General features: G+C 36.2%; 1 protein-coding gene across 1 annotated transcript in view; it reads right to left on the bottom strand.

Moving 5' to 3' along the window:
* The window catches only part of PALS1 (protein associated with LIN7 1, MAGUK p55 family member), a 55,751-nt gene that overhangs the window by 10,386 nt on the left and 25,706 nt on the right, over positions 1–19,659 (bottom strand). The window contains exons 2-7 of the mRNA XM_071427094.1: positions 18,077–18,593; positions 11,037–11,249; positions 5,306–5,383; positions 4,474–4,620; positions 3,674–3,835; positions 540–617 (exon numbers count right to left, since the gene is read on the bottom strand). Coding sequence (XP_071283195.1) covers positions 540–617; positions 3,674–3,835; positions 4,474–4,620; positions 5,306–5,383; positions 11,037–11,249; positions 18,077–18,439 — 1,041 coding nt within the window. The 5' untranslated portion in view covers positions 18,440–18,593. The remainder of the gene's footprint in view (positions 1–539; positions 618–3,673; positions 3,836–4,473; positions 4,621–5,305; positions 5,384–11,036; positions 11,250–18,076; positions 18,594–19,659) is intronic.

The raw sequence follows: 19,659 nt of genomic DNA, 5'->3' as shown, positions 1-19,659 counted from the left end.
AATCATCAGAGGTATTGTGATTGCTTAAAGTATCTAATAAATACACAGACTGAAATTCATTTGCTGGACTTAAAGTGAAGTTTCACTTGTAAAGTGTTTTGTCACCAATCATTTAAGTCTGGGCATTCTTTCTTGAAACTGTTAAAGCTATCTTTTCCTCCCAATGCATATTCTCAAGTTTCAACAACCCAAGTTTTTTTAATACAAACATACACATACATACATATACATATATAGACAGACACAAAATACAGAAATTCAAAATAAGAAGCTCAGAACATCAGAACCACAGGAAGTTCTACTTTTACAATTTCTTTCAGAAATGGAGTTAAAATTGTACTAAGAGTTTCAGTTTAAGATCATTAATAATTTTCAACACTTAATTCAGGTGTTAGTCTGATCACAAGTAAAATCAATTTAAATGGCTACATTTTGGGTTTGTTCTACAATGTAAAGGACCTTCAGAAGAACCTTTTACATACTACTGGTAAAACTAAGTAGGTTTCACCAAGCACACAAACACCTGTAGAGCTACTTACAACTGTCTCCTTCGCAGGGGGTGGCTTGCTCTGCTGACTGGGAATCAATACGAAGGTCAGAGTCCCATGCATGTCAGCCTGAGAGAAAAAAATAGACTCTTCATATACAGTATCAAAATATGGCTTAAGGTTAAGAATTTTAGTAAATAATACATTTTAGAAAATGCTTTAAAAATTCCCATTAGAAGTTGTTCCTAACCATGCATCATCTGCCCCTTAGCTGGTTTAAAATACAGAGTACAGATAAAGATGCGGTGATTCAGTAAGACTAGAAAGCTAAGTGTTGATACTCAGATTTTAAAAGCCTAGCTTTCTTGAATATAAACTATTTCTATCTGAAATGGAGCAGCTGCTGTTCTGTCAAGCAGAGATGTAGGAGAAACGGATAATTGTTCTGTTCAAACAGAACAATTGTTATTGTTCTGTTCCAAAATACCTACAAATGGGTCTACTGGAATGTAAAAATATATTTTAAAAATTTGATTTTTCTAGAATTGTTTTGATGGAACAGTGCTTTCAAATCTAAACATTTCTAACTATGATTTTATGCTGTTGACATTACTAAAGAATTCAAACCACTGTTTAAAGATTTTGCTAAGATACTCAAATCTTGCATATGTGAAATGTTCAATACCAACATTGTAGTCATCCTTGATAAGAAAGTAGAACATAATAAATGTCTTGTCTTCAACTTCTTTGTTTACATACTTCCACTTGCAGAATGTGTCTGCACACATAAAAAATATCTTGATAAAATGCAAGTGACAACCTGTGACAAGGTCTACAGGTGTTTCACGTCATATACACCATTCTGTGAACCTTAACAAAACAATTTATCCTGTATAAAACAAGAAAATGCACATATCTTAGAAAATTCAGAACTAAGGCTTAAATATAGTAAATGTAACTTGAACAAGTTCCATTGCCTGCAAGAAAGGAAAATTCATTATTTTCAGTCCACAAGGAATGTATATAATCTCACACTGATTATGCAAACAGCCTAGTCTAACAGTCAGGTGTAGTTTATTATCACTTGAGTAGCAAGTAGTGAGGCAAAACTAAGGAGGGAAGTAATTTCTTCCTCCTGTGCTTGAAGTGTTTTGGGGTGTCTGAAGTATTTCTGAACTTCATTTCCAGATTACAAAATAAAAATGACAACATATAAAGGATTAAAAGTATTATTTTAAATTAGTTGCATTAAAAATATATTCTAAAAATCCACAAGCTTGTGTTTATTTTATTTTTAATTTGCAGCAATTGATTTTCTCTTATGCTAATGTATTGTGGCTTTACACCTTTTGTTTTTTAACCCTAGGCTGCAGGAGCTACTCAGGAGCAGAATAAGCTCTCTGAAGAGAACTAAACTGCCAGACTTGAACTACCTGTTAATCACCTCCAAAACACTCTTTTCAGGAGTTAGCCAAATATGGCTTAAAAAAAATAAAGATGGCAATGGAGACAATCACAAAACATGAAAAAAAAAAAAAAGGACATCCAAAGCTTCTCAGAGAATTGTAAGCATCTTTCTAATTGATTTAAAAACAGTAAAACAAAAACCCCCAAACCTCACACATTTCTGCCTCTACTTCCATCTACTTTGATCTCACTGCATGAAATAGATGAAAAATTTTAACAGCAAATTTTAGGAAAAAGTCCAACTGAAGATGGAAATTGTCCATTAAAAACCAGTGTCTAACTGTACCATAAGACAACTTCATCTATGGACATTGCTACTATTCCTACAATACACAACATACAGCCAAACCTAAGTCTTTGTCCTGATTCTGATTTGTCTCTAGAGCATACATCTACTAAGTAATTTGAAGATTTACTTAATATGTTTCTATCTCTTTTTTTCCCCCCCTACAGTCCCTACTGTGTAAGTCCTAGTTGATATTTCCAATGTTTTGTGCTAAAGTTATAAATTGACCTCTTAAAAAAAAAAAAAAAATTATCTGTTTCCACTTTGACAACATGGTCTCGACTGCTGCAATTGGATCAAAGATTCAGAGCTGGGTTCCAGGTGTCTTGGACACTAATCCAAAGCAGGTACCAAGGAAAAGTGCGTAAGAAATGAAATTGGGCAACAGAAAATACTGGCGGTAATTGCCAGCTTTTGACATTTTTCTCACAGGGCCTTTTTGAAAGTGAGTTAATTTACTGATTCCTGATGGATTTTCTTGTCTAGCTGCTTTTAAACTAAAGTATAATTTTGCCATGAATGGTGTAATAGACAAGAAAATGTCTATGCAAGTAAACTGCTAGACAAAAGGGCTTTTACCAGGCATGAAAGAGTAGTAAGTCTAGTCACAAAAAGGTTCCATGTGATACAATTAGTGGTGGGTTAAGTCTGGCCAGCAACTTAAGCACCAGCCAGATCGTAGCACACTCTCTCTTCCAGCAGGTTGAGGGAGAGAATTGGAAGACCAAATGCAAGAAAAAAAACTCATAGGTCAAGGTAAAAACAGTCTAATAAGTGAAGTGGGAAAACCCCAACCCAACAAGTGATGCAAAAGCAATCGCCACCCAGATTTTACTGCTCAGCCCGATGTTACATGGCCATTCACATCACTGTGGTCAATTTGGGTCAGCTGTCCCAGCTGTGTCCCCTACCAACCTCTTGCTCACCCCAGCCAGTTGCAGCCAGCAGACAGAGTGAGAAACAGAGAAGGCCTTGACACTGTGCATGCACTGCTCAGCAACAGCTAAAACACTGGTGCATTATCAAACTGTTTCAGTCTAAACCCAGCACCATATAAACTGCTATGAAGAAAATTACCTACAAAACAGCCACACATTTATTACTTGTGGACTGAATCAAAGATGAAAAATTATGGCTTTTCAGAGCTAAACAAAGTTTTCTTAGAAATCATTAGAAGTAAGTGTAAAGATAACATCTTGATGCTTCCACATTTGTAGGCTTCATTTTTGCAGATTACTGCAATTATACTTGTCAGTATCATCCTATGTGTCAGAAAGAAAACTTGAAATGTACCTCCAGATGTGAACACCAGCTACCAGAATGAAAATACTTCTGAGGCTAAATAAGAGTAAAATGACAAGCAGAGTCAACAGGCTTAAGACTTATGAAATGAGTATTTATTGCAAAGGAAACAAGAAGTGTTCCAACTCACCAGCAAGTCAAAAACTTCATTAACATCTTTTCCACGGATCTCAATGCCATTGATCTCCAGAACTTCATCCCCTTCATGCAACAGCCCACTCTTCTCTGCAGCACCTCCTTTGACTATGCGACTGATGATAACAGAATCCATTTCATTGCGAACAGTAGCACCCTGTGTAGCAGAAACACATTCTGAATTTATTACATATATGAAACTCAAAGCCATCTATTGTATATATTCCAAGCACGTGGAAAAACTACGCTGAAAAAGAATGCAAATAACAGCTTGGATGCATACACACAATGCTCCAGTTCAAAAAAAACCACTGCTTAACTCCTTCAACCTACACTAAAGGCTGAACAATTTAATTGCTCTACACCATAAGATTCATAATTTTTTTATAAAGATAGTCCTAAGAAAACGCTTATTTGAAAGATGCAAATAGCAGATGATAACTGCTAAACAAACTCCAAAACCAGAAACCAGTCAACCAAAAAAACCTACACCTGGTTGGCACAAGGTTTTAAGCTCCCTTGCAGCAAGCTTGAGATAGTGACTCTTGCCAAGAAGATCTGTCCAAACCCAAGCTGATAGAAGTTGTACAGATTTTACATGGTAGTATGGCTACTGCCCAATTCAAATTAAACACAAGTTTACTGTCTATGACTGTTTCTCATTTTGGAGGGAGGGAGAGTGTTTACAAGTTAAACACTACCTTGGCATTGGAATTCCTAACATTTCATAGCAATCTGGAAAGGACAAAAAGGGTTACTTCCTCTACATGCAACTGAGTAAGCACCAGTACTTACCAAGGGAATATCCCGAGCTTTCTCAATGCGAACTATTTTAACCGTCTCTCCTCCATACATGCCAACATTCTCATAAATCTTTTCATCTGTCATAGGCTCTGGTTGCATTTCTTGTTCTGCAACCTTATCATGAGCCAGTAGAAGTGCCTAGTGTTAAACAAAATCAGCTCAGTTACAGAAAATATCACACTTGATATGCATACAAAACAGCAGATGAAATTCTGCAATTTCAACAGTCTCTGCAGGTTATAGAACTTTGAAAACTGACTCAAACAATAAAAAAAATCATTTATCACAGCTACATAGAACCTATTTTTTTTCAGAACTTTCAGAATAGAAAATAACATAAAAGCAATTTTGAACACAACTGTGACTGTACTTCTATGTCATCTGTAGTAAACCAATGTCTCGTTTTTTAGTATGTATGTGTCTGCAGACTCAGATTAAGTTTTGCAGAGAAAACTACTTTTACATCACCACCCCAGGACAAAATTTCCATTATGCACCTTAAGGTAAGCATGGAACAACTGCCAAAGGTAAAAACAAATAAACAAAGCAGCTCATGTGTTGCCCTGTTCCCACTGACCTACTGCTACATTGTTTATGTGTAAATCACCCTGTAATACATATACACTGAGGCAAGGGCTGAATACAATCATGTACTACACTTCATTAAAAAGTTCCACTAGTTTCTGGAAATTGCAAGTTCCTTATCCTAGAAAAATTAGGGTTGAGGAATAAAATATACTTGCCCAGTCAGCAAAAAATAAGTTACACTGAAAACAGCATCAAGAAATAGATCCATTAGATTAGAAGTTTCATTTTGTTTTACCTGCATGTGAGGGGCATTCAGCAAAGCATTAAGCTCCTGTCCATCCTTATGGTGGCTGGGTTTCAAAACACTCTGTACCTAAAATGAAATCAAGCAGTAAAACTAAATCTAGCCAGTGATTTATCAATCCTCCCTCTCCTACTCAAGCACAACCCCCTTACTTGCAATTACTCATTTTACTGAAAGTGAAGAATATCCATGTAGTTGTTACACTACTGCTAATTAATTAATCTGGTACACATTAGGAAAACATGCAATGAGATCACAGGACTAACCCAGCACATCTTGCCTCAGTAACAATCTACCAAATCTAACTTGGTATGCAGTACCTCACACTGATTTGTCAATATCAGAGACTGACAATGAGCTCAGGTATCACAAAAACGCACACAAAAAAAAACCCTCTAGACAGTGAAAGTTAGTGATTTCATGGCAGTGAAATCAGTCACAATGAAGTGTTTTATGGGACTATGCTGGGCTTTTAAATTGGAGTAATTTCTTATTAATGTGACTAGCCTTCCTCTTCCTTAAAGTAGACTATCATATTCTTATTATGCAAACTATTTCCACCAACAGCAAGGCCAAAGATTCTGAGACAGGTTTTGCAATGCACGCTGGAGCCCTTCTCAGGAAGTGCGCAAATTAAAACTTCAAAAGGTCCCTCCCTGGAAACCTGATTTCTTTGGCTCCTTCCAAAATAATCCACACTAACACAAGGATAGTTTCTGCTCAAACAGCTTCAGCTGCCAAAATAAGTTTTCCTTCTCATACAGTTACTAAATGAGCCTTGCCATCATCTCTTGCAAATACTGGTATGCTCATACAGAGAGCCAAGACCAGGGAAGTGCTCTTACACAGAAGTGAGGCTGAAGATGCTTTCCAAAGCCATTATCCTCTGGCCTAATCTGACCAAAGGCACACAAGTGCAACAGCACAAATGAATCCAAAGACATCAAGAGTAGATTATACAAATCAGAGCAGCAGCTTTCAGAAAAATAGAAAACATTTTGTTCAAGAGCTTTTGACTCTTACAGATGAGGTAATGTGACATCAGAGAATCAAGAACCCAAAAGTTTCAAAGAGAAAATAATTCTGCTTTTTGTATGATCTAACAGTATATAAAGGTCAGAAAAGCGTCTGTATTAGGAGCAATTATCTACAGAAATGCTAACAACTATCTTGGATGCTCCCAGAAAACAGCACTGAAAACTTTCATGTCAAGACACTTTTAAATTCTAGGAGAAGTCACTAAACAAACGAACTGTGCCCATGGAGCAAGATCCTCATATTGCCAAGACAAGTGTCACATTGAACATACTCCTGTGCTTTGCAGTAAACTTGGCACAATCTCCAAAAGCCTTTCTTCTGACATCTCTAGAGCATGCCTCATGGTGAGCAAATGTAGTATACTTTAAAACAGTCAGAGAAGAAGCCAGATTTACGTAGTTTTTTTAAGTGGTTTCTTTAAAATCATAGAGAACAGAAAGAGTTCAGCTTCACAAAGTCCATACTTCAGTCATATGTCTAAATTAGACAGGAAGCTATTACACCTGGCTTAAACTGAATTCTAGGATGTCACACAGCAAACAGAACACAGCAAAAGACATATCTCACTGACAAGTTTTCCTCTGTTTTGAAAGAAAAGATTATTCTATACAAAGGACTTTTTCATAAAGGTTTATTTAAGGTCTCTAGCTTTCAAGAGGCTTTGAAGAAGCCAAAAGAAGCCTTAAAGCTTTATTTATCAAATCTTTATGATCTTTTAATAGGAAAACCTACTCAGAAAGCAACTTGTAAGTCTTGCAAGGAACACAATTTTCTGAATGCTAGGTCAGAGGCTGGGAATTTGACAGTGGAAAAGAAAGTAATCTGGTTCAACCAGTTACTCTGTGTGCAGTAAACATCCTTTATTCAAGTTGAATTTCTGCTTTGAATAATTTGATTTGTAAAAATTTTAATATATCCCCCACCCTCTTTAAGAAAAACACAAAACTCTCATTTGTTTATTTAATGAAGCTCTAGGAAAGCTTCAGGCTGCCCTATAGACCACTTATTACAGCAGTAGTGCTGCTTGCCAGAGTCCTTCGTAACTCATGGTAATAAATCCCAGAGCTTTTTCAGATTAAGAAATTTGAAGAAGTCTGTCATTCCAGGAGTGACACACTATACACAGCACAGATGATTCACACTGAGCATGTGGCAATACCTGTATTTTCTTAACTCCTCAGACTAGATTTTATTGTTAATCATGTTACCTTTAGATCAAGAACCTCCCCCTCAACCCCTGAATTAGCCATTTGGTTTCATTACAGACACCACAATTTGTAGGCATGTATGATGGAGGCATGTGCTGGAGTGATATGAAGCATTCAGAAATTAACTGCAGCTGCAAAATTCTGTTGTTGCTTACTGGCATGTGAGCAGGACTGTCAGATGGAACATACACACACATTCTAGTGCACTTACACCAGAAGTTATGAGCTTTCAGTGCATCCCCTCAACAGTACGGATCTAGTTCATTTGTCTGATTTTGCAGAAGAAAACAGTAGCATAGCACGTCCAAAATATTTAGGAACATAGTCTATATAAATTGAGCCTATTAAGTATATTTAATAGCAGGAACATCTTTAAGGTACTTGGTATGTGCTGCTACAGGCCAAGTTATAAGCTGTCTTGAATGCTGTATCAAATATTCTTACAAGGTCAAGATTCAGACCCTGCTCCCATAATCCATGCCCCCATCTTGGTCAAGTTTAAATGGATTTAAAATCAATTTAATTACACTTGATGTTTACCAGCTATTTTTATTTGAGACTTGGAGTACACCCCATTACATGAAGATAAGCTTTCTCAAATAAATTCCTTAAGATCAAGTGCTTCATTCTGCCTTTTTAATTCAATTGAAATTTCTTAAAAAGATGAGAAAAAACTTGAGTTGTTAGTGGCTGGTTATCAGAATTGGTGGGAAATTAACCGTACATTTATACTACCAATTTTAAGAATTTTCTAAAGAGGACTAGAAAATTAAAAAACCCTAAATAATATTAATTATTACTTATTTTTAAAGGAAGACTCTTTCATGCTACATTGTGCAATTGTGTTGTAAAATGCCTTTTCCCATTAAGAGATGGTCTCTTCCACAGTATAAAGTCACAAACAAAACATGTCTGTAGCTTTAAACTGGGGCACACACTCCAAACAGTTTCAGAGCTGTACACTGTTGCTCATGACCTGTGCACTAAAATATGCACACTAGCACTACTTGCTATTTAAAATTAATGTTATGCATGTATCTGCTATTTTTCTTTCTTGTAATGTCTTCTGGCTTTTATCATCAAGATGTTATCAGTATCTTAAAAGCAGGCTTTTGCAAGTGTCTTTTCAAAAACACCCTGAAGTAAGTAAATGAGCTGCTTTCTGGGGGAGTTTCTTATGCCTGTGCTTAGAGGTAAAAAAAGTAAAAGACAGCCAAAAATGAGAGTACAAGAAGAAACAGACATGCAATATAAACACATTGTCAGGATTAAAAAATACCCCAACAACAAACCCAAAAAACCAAAACAAAAACACCACCAATTTTTCTTGAGCAGAAATAATTTCCTTCCACACTGCTACATAACTAATACAGAAACTTTTCAAAAATGAATAAAAGATCTGAAAACCAAGCATAAGATCTTCTACATAGGCAAGACAAGGAAGTACAAAGTGATGTGAATGGAGGCTTCAAGGTATCCTCTCGAGACACTCCTGTCAGACACAGAAATATTTGTTCTGAATTTCTGGCTCTATCATTTCAGGATGTTATTTAATATATTGCAAAATACAAGTCACTTAAATACACAAGAAGCTGAGTCACTGAGAAACTAGATTACATCTGAAAATGGGAACAGACATTTGCAATATATTGAGTTTTCAGGAATTTCAAGGCTGGAAAAGACAGGGATGGGAGATGAAGAGTCAAAATGAGCACAGTGATGTGCCTTTTATGCAATAGTCTTGTGGATAATGATCAAATTCTGTTCGTTTAAAAATTTTGGATAAATGAAATATTTTCCTTTTGCTTAACCTTATTCATGATTGGTAAGAGACACAAAACTGGCTTTGCACCACCTTCTGATTTTAAGATTTACCAAATCACCTGAAAAAAATAAAAGAATATGTTGGGAAGGTAAAGGGTAGTGAGAAACGGGGAGAAACACAAGAGTTTGGAAATAGACCTAGAGTTTTCCTAGGCATATTTTCTTATGGAAACTTCTATTAAGTAGCAAATATTCATGAAGGCAAAGAACCAGCTTTCTTAAGGGTTACATCTGTAACACCTTGTATGATAAAAGGAGGTTCAAAAATTCTAGCCTGCATCTGAATGAAATCCTAAACTAGGCCTATGTAAAGTGGATGTTTGGGGGAGCAGCTTACAAACAGAAGGTAACTGAAAAGGCTCCTTCAGACTCACAGACACAGTGAACAAGCCCAGTGAGGAGTTTGAAGTAGGCTACAGACTGATGAATAAGCAAGCCAGAGGGAAGCTCACATGTACTGCAAACATATGATTACAGTGGGTTGATTAGAAGTTTTCACAGATTCACAGGATATTCTAAAGTACTTCTACCTGCTTTTGGCACAGTCTTACTGACAAACCTAAACAAGAAAATCCTAAGCTGAAATTTAATCAGCACCTGCACCTTTAGATTGCATTTAAATTATGTTCCTCCTCATCATCAAGAGTCAGTAATTTCTTCTGCAAAAGAACTTCAAGCTTGCTACAGTGCTGCTGGGCTTACAAGATTAAAGTCTAGTAAAAGAAAGGAGAGTGGAAAAAGCTGTTGAAAAAAATGCTTCAGGAAGAAAGAAAATCAGATCCTAAACCAAACAAACAAACCAACCCAAAATCCCACCAACACCCACCACCCTGCTGCCATACTGAAATACTCCAACCCATGTACCTGAGTCAGTTTGGTTTGCTGGGTGCTAAATGCTGGAGCCTTTATCCAGCCCCTGGATCTGGCTTTGCTGAACACTACACTGCTAGGCTTGCACTGATGCTGGTATTCAAGCTACCTAGGCCAAAGCTAACAAAATTTATATGGGTTTAAGATGTAGACACCCTTCACTACTATATATACTTGCACCAGACCATAGAAAATTGTGACAAAAGTTACTGAGTGACCCTTTAGAATATTTTAACAATTTCTAAAAAATGCATCAGATCTTATAAAAGAGCTGTCATCTGTCAGACCAAAAGAAGTTTAATCACAGCAGTAATTAAAGCACTGAAATTAAGTATTAATGGACCTGTTGCTCACTTTAAAGGAGAAAGCTTGTTTCCAGTATGCTTGTATTTTCAGAGATGACTCCCAATCTAAGAACCATGGCTCAACTTAGAGGAGAGTCACAATAAGAGAGAACTGTAACTCAGTTCCTGAATGCTTGAAATAAAGAATACCAGCGGAAAGGGAGTTAGATTATCACAACCACTCCCTTTTCCTATGTTTAAACATAGTACCTTCTCTATTACATATCTATCCACGCTAAAGAGGGAGTTCCTACCCCCAAAATATTTTTCTGGTTACTGTTTGCTGTATCTGGTTTTTCCAGATTTCCAATCAGTGGCTATTATAACCTCTTTCATATTCAACATTCAGTCAGTCAGACAAGCTTGACAAGTATGTATTTCAACAGTAGCTATGATTACAGGTTTCATGTATGTCACAGGGATGCATACTGTACATACCTCTTGTGCTAGTTCTTGTGCATTGGAGCTGAGAGGATATGGAGGGCTGGCTTTGTTCATGTGGACTGTAACAGCGTTGTGGATCTTAAATGCATTCTGAAAATCGCTATTTTGAACAAGCTGTAAAATGAGTGAGATATCCTCTTGACTCTGAGGGTCTACCAAAACGTGCTGGATATGCTTAAGAGAATTTAACAGTTCTTCCACTTCTAGGTAAGAAATAACAAAATACAAATAAGAGTTAATAAGAGTTAAAAAGAATGATAACTAAGTAATATTTATATTAAGAGTTATACAAAAAAATTTTTTACTGTTCGGCTTTTAAACCAGCAGTGATATATGCAAGTTTATTAGTTATCTGTTATTCCAACTTTTTTGAAGCAGAATGTAACTGAATTAAAAGAGTAAAAAAAGAAGAAGAAAAAAAAAGACTTCAAGTCAGTAAGAGCAGTAAGACTATTGCTAAGCTCATCTTGATGCACTGAATATTCACTGATACCTTGGTTCACCTTTCTGTGTGTACATATAATATATGGTAGAAATCGATGTATCTCAACTATATCTTGCTTACTTATAAAATGAATGTAAGATAAGTAAACTACAATCAATTTGTAAACATAAAATTATGCTCAGTCTTGGCACATTAAAATAAAAAGTATGAAAAAATACCATCTGTGAACATCTATGAGTTTTGAAAATTATCTACAGCAAAAGAAAGTCCACATCTTTTACTTACACAAATATGAGTTCTGCTTGGGCAGTAAAATATTTTAACATTTTAACAAACAGTTTCTATATGTTTGCAGAATACTATACATGTACTACATTCTTGAGTTTCTAGAACTGATCTGATGCTTTACAAGCACTTTTCAAAGACTTTTATATTATTTGAATATAAATATTTAAATTTCAAATTTTCAAATTTAAATTTTGAATATTTAAATACAAATATTTAAATATTCAAATTTCTGCTAAATAGATCAATTCTCAAAATTAAGTACTTCAGAAACCACCTAAACCAAGGAATATGAATCAAACCCAGGTAAGAAATTCTGAAGCAGACAAAAAAAACAATTCATGTTCTAAGCCTTAAATAACATACATGTTTTCACACATTATCTGAAAAAAAAAATCTGTTCAGCCACAAGAAGCTGGTCAGCAATCTAACATTTTAATAAATTCAAATAAGCTAGAACTTTTGAACCCTGGTACTTAAAGAAAACGAACAATATAGCAAACCCCAAATTTTAAAACTGTCAGTTGATACCAGAATACCAGCTTTGAGAATAATTTAAAAATTCTAGCAACCTTCATTTATTCATTATGAGCTAATAAAATCAGGAACACTATCAGCTAAATTGCATTTTTAACATGAAAAATCCCAGTAGATACTGATCGCTAACATGATCAGTACACTGAACACAAGCCTAGACTCAAAATCTTTGAGCACAACATAAAAAATGGTTGATAAATGGACACATAAAAACCATAAAGCCTAACAAAATATGCATTTCCAAGAAGTTCAATTGTTTTAATTTCCGGCAAACCATATCTACATACAAGCTGTCTAGTCCGAGTCTGCAAGTTAAGTCTTCTGTACTATAAAAGGAAACAAACAAGCCAGGGCTACTACTCTTGTACATTACTGTCTGAAGGACAAAAAAAAAGTAATAAAACCCCTCCAAAACCATTTCACACATGCTAAAAACATCCTACCCACCAAAGGTCAAGGACTTCTTCCTGTAACCACCAAGGAAACAAAGGGCAATAGGACAAAAGCTGCACAGAAAGCTTGGATACTGGATGTGCAGGATATTCCACTGCTGATATCCAGTACAACTCACAACACTAATTATGGTAGCCAATGTCTCACTAGGAAACTGTATACACAATATACTGCTTATCACACTGGGAGAAATGCCATTTGGAGAGAAGGCTAAAGAACACTCCACAAGTGAGAATATTTGCTAAACAGGACATTGTCAGCTGGCAAAATTCTCATCTAATGGAGAATGCACAGTACTGAAGTATCTCTTCAACTCAATCTCCCAAGTCTGAGGAAGTGTGTTATTTTCAAGCATAAAGGAAAAAAAAAGTATGTGAAACAGATGTTATTGTATAGCTCCTGACACCTGCTCGGTTAAAAAAAATACTAACTCAAAGTTCTGCTATTTGTTATGGTTATTTGATTTAAAAAGCAGTGAGATATTAGAGAAGAACCTTGCTACTTTTATGTCTTCCTAATTATTTTACTCCATTATTTCTGAACTCTCTCTTACATATCTGAAAATTCAAATACATACACATATATACAGGCACAATTCTAATACATATTGCATGTAAGATACAAATTCATACAGAAAGACAGACATCTTACTCTCTATCTACAACAGACATCCTGTTCCTAGATGTCTTTACATATTTTCTCTTTTTAGCCCTTTGCTAGTTCCTTCTGTGCTGCCCTTTCTTACAAACTACCACAGTACTCTCTTTCCTGTATAATTCCCTTCTACACTGAGGCTTCATCTGCTGGATACCAAAGGTTTATACCAAGTGATTTCCCCCCACCACGAAACGGTAAAAAAATACCCACCTCAACACAGTTATAAAACAGAAATAATGCTAAATAATGCTTCAAAGGAGTGAAGTTAAGTATTCGTCAAAAGGCAGCACTCCATTTCCTTGTCACTTGTTTAATAAAATCCACACACATAAAACCACACACAAATCCTGGCTTTATGCATGCCTAATTCTATATTCCTGCTTCTGAAGTCTATATCACAGATCAGATTATGATGCAGGGTTCGTTTTTTTTTTTGCCTTTTTTTTTTTTTGTTTGGTTTTTTTTTTTTGTTTTGTTTTGTTTTGTTGTTGTTGTTGTTGGTTTCAGTCTTTTTAATGCACCAACAATACAAAAGAGCACCAGGTAACAAAAGACTCCAGATATTTCCTATAAAAAGGGTTGTCTTGAAGAAAAATAAGTTCAGTAAGACCAACATCTGCATTTACTCACAGAAAAGTAAGTCAGGGTTCTTTTGCAGAACAAGTCCATTTTTTAATTGCAGATCAATTAGCAATCAAATACTGGGTTTTGTCAAGTCTTCTTTTACATGAAGTGCTGCAGCCTTTTTCCATTAGACTATGAAATGGCTGGAATGTGACTGAGCACTGTGAGATATACACATTAATCAAAAGACTGCCAGGGCAAAAGTATGCAACTGCAGGGGAGGATGTGCAGTCACATGTTAGATTAGAAAACCAAGAAAAGAAAATAGATGTTTTTTATTACCTTAAACAAAAAGTTAAGAAGAGCAAACTTAAGAAGACAGGATTTATTATACCTCAGTACCAATGTCTTCATTTCCAAACTTTTCTACAGAGAAATCTATGTGCTGGTACTAGTACTTTAATGCTTCAAATAGAACATAAATCACATAGTTAGGAAAAGTAGTTTTGGATAAAACAGTATTTCAGAAAGTTTATTTATAACATATTTATAAATAAGTTTTGGCCAAGATATAAAAGCAAAAAATAGGCAGCTTTAAAAAATAATCATCAATGTAGCCAGAAAGGGCTTACATATGAAAGGCTTACTTCCATGAAATGTTAGTTACTCATTTAACTGAACTGGCTGAATGAACCGCAGAAAACCAAAGAAGTCTGCATTTTATGGAAGCATATTGCTGTGAAAAAGCCAGTAAATACTTACATGCACATGTGCTAGGTGCAGAGACTATTACTTCCATTTAAACAGCTGTCTAAATCATATACTGTTTTGATAACAAACATGCCCTTTAACATTCTTTTGGTTAAGTCTCCTGTTTTATTTTGATATATAAATTCCAACTTCTTTAATCTAGTCTGCTTTCTTCTATGATGATAAAAACATTAAAGACTTGGCAATGATCTGCCAAATTAGACACTGGCACTTACAAAATATTTTCCAAACTAAAAATACAGACACATATCAATATTCTTACTTAAGAGATGTATCTTCAGGAGAAGCTCTACGGATTAACATACACACACACAAACACACACACTCACACAAAAGCAAAATGAAAGTCAGTATTTTAAAAAATACCTAAGAAGGACAGTTGAACATCTCTGTCATTCACTAGCACCTGTCCAGGTTTATTTGGGGTTTTCCTAACTAATCTCAGAGATTTGTGAATGTGACTAAGCATTTTAACCTGGACAGTAAAAGTAGAAAGAGGGAAGAGCCAGATGCTGTGTTACAAATTTTAGAAAGATTAACCCAGAAACTGGAAAAAGGACAGGCTTAAGAGTAGAAGAAAATTTTGTAACAGTTCAAGTTACTGCAGAAGCACTTAACTGAATTTAAATTTTAACTCTGTTTTTGACAACACTAGTGACTGAATACAGATTCTTTAGGGACTATATAGGTTAAAAAACCACCGTATTTTATTTAGAACTATTTTTTCCTATATTTGCAAGAATTCAACATCATAGGTGTGTATAATCAAAAGCACTACTCTTAATCACAGAACCACATAACAGGTAAGGTTGGAAGGGACCACAGTGGGTCATCTGGTCCAATCTCTCTGCTCAAACAGGGTCATCCTAAAGCACACTGCACAGGATTGCATCCAAACAGTTCTTGAGTACCTCCAGTGAGGAAGGCTCCAGAGCCTCTCTCAACAATCTTTTCTAGTGCTCTATCACCTGCACAGTGAAGAAGTTCTTCCTCATGTTCAGGTTGAATTTCCTGCCATCAGTTTTTGCTCATAGCCTCTTGTCCTCTTGCTTGCCACCATCAAGAAGAGCTTGACTCCATCCTCTGACACCCTCCCTTCAGATGCTCACAGACATTGATGAGGTCCCCTCTCAGTCATCTCTTCCTGAGGCTGAACAGGCCCAGCTCCCTCAGCCTTTCCCCAGAACAGATGCTCTCTTCTTGCACTTCACTGGATCCACTCCAGGACCTGCCTGTCTCTCCTGTCCTGAGGAGCCCAGAACAGGACACAGCACTCCAGGTCAGGCTTTACCAGGGCTGAGCAGATGGGCAGGATCCCCTCCTTTGACCTGCTGCCACAATGCTCTTCCTAAGGCAGGATCTCATCAGCCTCCTTGGCCACAAGGGCACTGCTGGCTCATAGAATGCTGAACTATAAATCTTCTCTTCTTAAATCTTAAGTTTACTGATCCAAATGACAAGACCCAAATTTTGATTACAGAAGTGGACCAAGTCACCTAGTAAGTTTTCTTCAAGATGCACCTCGTACCATATATTATTTCCTAATTTATCTCTTTCCAGACACACACCTCTATAATCTTCTTGCCCCCGATGTCTGGCATTTCTCTTCTTACACCTAGTATTCAAAGAATCCTAGCTTCCATTCAAAACCAATTTCCCATCTTCTCTTCTTGCTGAGCCAAAACTAATTTCCTCCTTCTAGCTTTTCACAAATACTTGGACAATCCCTCAGCTTCTCCCACAGCTACTACCCTTCTGAATTCCCCACTGAGAGATTTTAAAACCCATTCTTCATCATCACAGTAATTTATTTACTGTTATTTCTCCTGTTCAAACACCTTCAGCTCCTAGCTGGTTCTGAGGTGTGTCAGACTGAGGTATTACTCACTTCTAATCCCTACCAGCTTCCATGGGCAGCTGCTTTGCCCATTGCTTTGCACCAATCCTCCCTCCATGATCTCAGCACCTCCAGCATGAAACCTGGCCCCAGCTTTCTAATTCCAAGTCACACTTTCCTCCCTTCTCTAGTTTCAATTTCCAATTCCTTCAGCCGTCTTCACAGCTTTAGGCCACTGTGGCTAAACAACTCCGAACTGCAGACACTTTTACTGTTTGACATCTATTTTTGTATCTTCTGCTTTGTGTTCCCTCTAAGGAGAGAATTTTACAATCAAATACCTAACACTTCATAAAGTTAACTACAGAATCTGCTTCTTGCAAAGAGATCTCTCAGCTGACAAGCCCTGCACTAAAAAAGGTACACCCTCCTTGTTTGTAACTGACCCTGCTCTCCACAGGAGGTTGAACAGGATGACTTCCTGATGACCCTTTCAATCTAAATTTTCCTAAAGAGGGATTTGTACAATAAGGATTACCAGAGGTTATGGAGCAGAGACATGTCTTTAGCAGAATCGCTGCTCAGCCACACAAATATTAGAGATGAAGTAAAAAAGAAGAAATTAGCAATTTCATAGCTATATTTCACTCTGTATTCTCAACTATCAGCCAATAGGAAAGGAAAGAAAAAAAAAGAAATTTTGGTGCAGCCCAGAAAAAAAGGCCGCCTTTTTAAAGCAATCTGGATCTCTGAACAGGTATGGATTTTGAAATCTGAACAGGACTCTCACAGATTCCTAGTGCATCTTTTTCACTCCAATGTCACACATTTTATTTAAAATACTTATGTTTGAGGAAGAAAGGTTAGAAATTTTCACTAAACGACCATAATTAAAACAATGACAACTATGAAACGAAAAATTTTAGCATCCATTTCTTAAAAAATTATTAACATCGCATTTTCTTCAATGCCTAAGCAGATTTTCATTATCAACACCATTACCTTAAGAGATGTATTGGTGCGACATTTTAATCAAGTGGTAATTGATAATGCAAGACAAAACAGGAAAAAAGCACTAGCATGTTTCTCCTTAAAGTATCAACAACTTTTTATTTTAAATGTCATTCTGTGTTTATTCATTCCTTATTCTGGTCTACAGTTCATCAAACATCATAAAATTGGGTATTACTTACATGGTTTTTCCCAGCCTTAAGAAGATAGAGACATTGACCGAATTAGTTATTATCCACAAGGTATTTAACTGTTCCCCAAATGAATCAGTTTTGAAAAGCCACTTGCTGAGGCACATAGCCTGATGTTTGGCTAAATAAAAATACCCCAAACCACCACAAATCTGAAGAATAAGAAGACTTTAAATCTGTTTCTGAAAGATTAGCTAAATTAGGTTTTCAGTGGCCTAAAAGAGTATTAATATCAAACAAATCTTTACTCCATTGGCCCACTCACTGCATTTTACCTACCTAGTGTTTTCACAGTGTAATGAGGACTCTCCAAAACAATCCCTTCTTCTGTGTCAAATATTGGATTATCTATTCCAGTTTTAGGAGGAATTTGTGCTAGTTTCTTTAGCCTCATGGAAGCAGTAAGGTCCAGTTCTTGTTTCCTTCCCTCTTCTTCTCGCCTGCGCCTCATGTCCTCCTGCTGCTGACGGATCCGCTCCAGCTGAGCACTGCGCCGCATGGGCATCATCCTGGAGCCCAAGTCCCCAGGGCAATCAACAGCCATTTCTCTGTGCTTCTGAGGTTCCTCAGGAGACATAAGATCCACATTTTTTGCTTCATTGTCAGAGTCTTCTGTGATATGTCCATTCATATGAGAAGTTGTCATGATTATCTGTAATTATGCTTATGCTCTTCAAACCAAAATGGTGCTATTTGCTATTAGGCCAGTTTGTGTTACGGTATTGTGTAAAATCCATTATAGATTCAAAAATATTTCCCTTCCATCACAAGACACTCGAAGAGGCATCCAGGAGGAAAATCTAATGACAGATATTAAAAAAAAAAAAAAAAAGAAAAAAAGAAATTAGTGAGTAATTGGACAAATAAGAAAACACCTAAGGTCCCCAGGCATCAGAACAATGAAACTTTCCATCCAAATTTACATAGTGATTCTTCCCCTACTAAGAACTACAGAATCCTCACAAATCTGTTTCACATATTTTGGTAGACTTCAGGTACCAATGTCAGAAAAGGAGCACTGTTCAAACTAATGTTAAAATCTCTTTTATTCCCAAGTGAAAACCGTGGTGATTCTGTACTTAACACAATTGCAAATAAGCAGTTTTCAGAGAGTTCCCATTCAAGTTTTAATTTGTATTTGCATTCTTAAAAATTCCAACACAGACCACGCTTACAATCCTACAGACACTAAATTTGAAAAACTTGTTCTAAACAACACAGTCTTAAGTAGCTGAGTATGCTGAACACCAGTAAAGATATTTGCATTTATTGTTTATAAATTAAGGCATTTATATAAACATTGCTTCCTGGATTCAGAGAAGACAGGTCTGACATAGAGTTCATCTAAAAGATACTATCTAAAGCAGACAGGAGCTGCACTTACACAATTACAAGTACAGATAAAGTCCTAGGATAAGGGTTTGGACAATTCTGGTTAGCAGCTACCCTTAATACTTCCCATAGGTATGCATTAAAGCAGGAAGGATTACATACAAGAGTTAAAATCCTTGTGTGGGAGTACAGACATACAGCTTTGACAGAGAATAATAATTAATCTCCACAATCAACTATGATATTCCACTATACTACACACACTTTAATCTGGTTTCTTATTCCTGATGATTCAGGCTAAAGAGCTTAGGTGTCCTGATAAATATAGCCACTCATCTCTTACATATAATTACAATTAATGCACATGTAACAGAGTGTTTTATACCACACTGCCTTTCTGTCAGTGTTCGTTATCCACAATCTGTCCAATTAAAAGGTCATAAAATTAACAAACAGTTGCATACCATATCATCAATATACTTAATTTTTCAAGTTACATTTTACCACTTTTTTTTTTTAATTTACTGAAAGGAA

Source organism: Agelaius tricolor, unplaced genomic scaffold, assembly GCF_023055355.1.
Source record: "Agelaius tricolor isolate 1412-34295 unplaced genomic scaffold, bAgeTri1.0.p SCAF_5, whole genome shotgun sequence".
Classification (NCBI taxonomy): domain Eukaryota; kingdom Metazoa; phylum Chordata; class Aves; order Passeriformes; family Icteridae; genus Agelaius; species Agelaius tricolor.
This window is presented reverse-complemented; position numbering and strand designations above follow the sequence as displayed.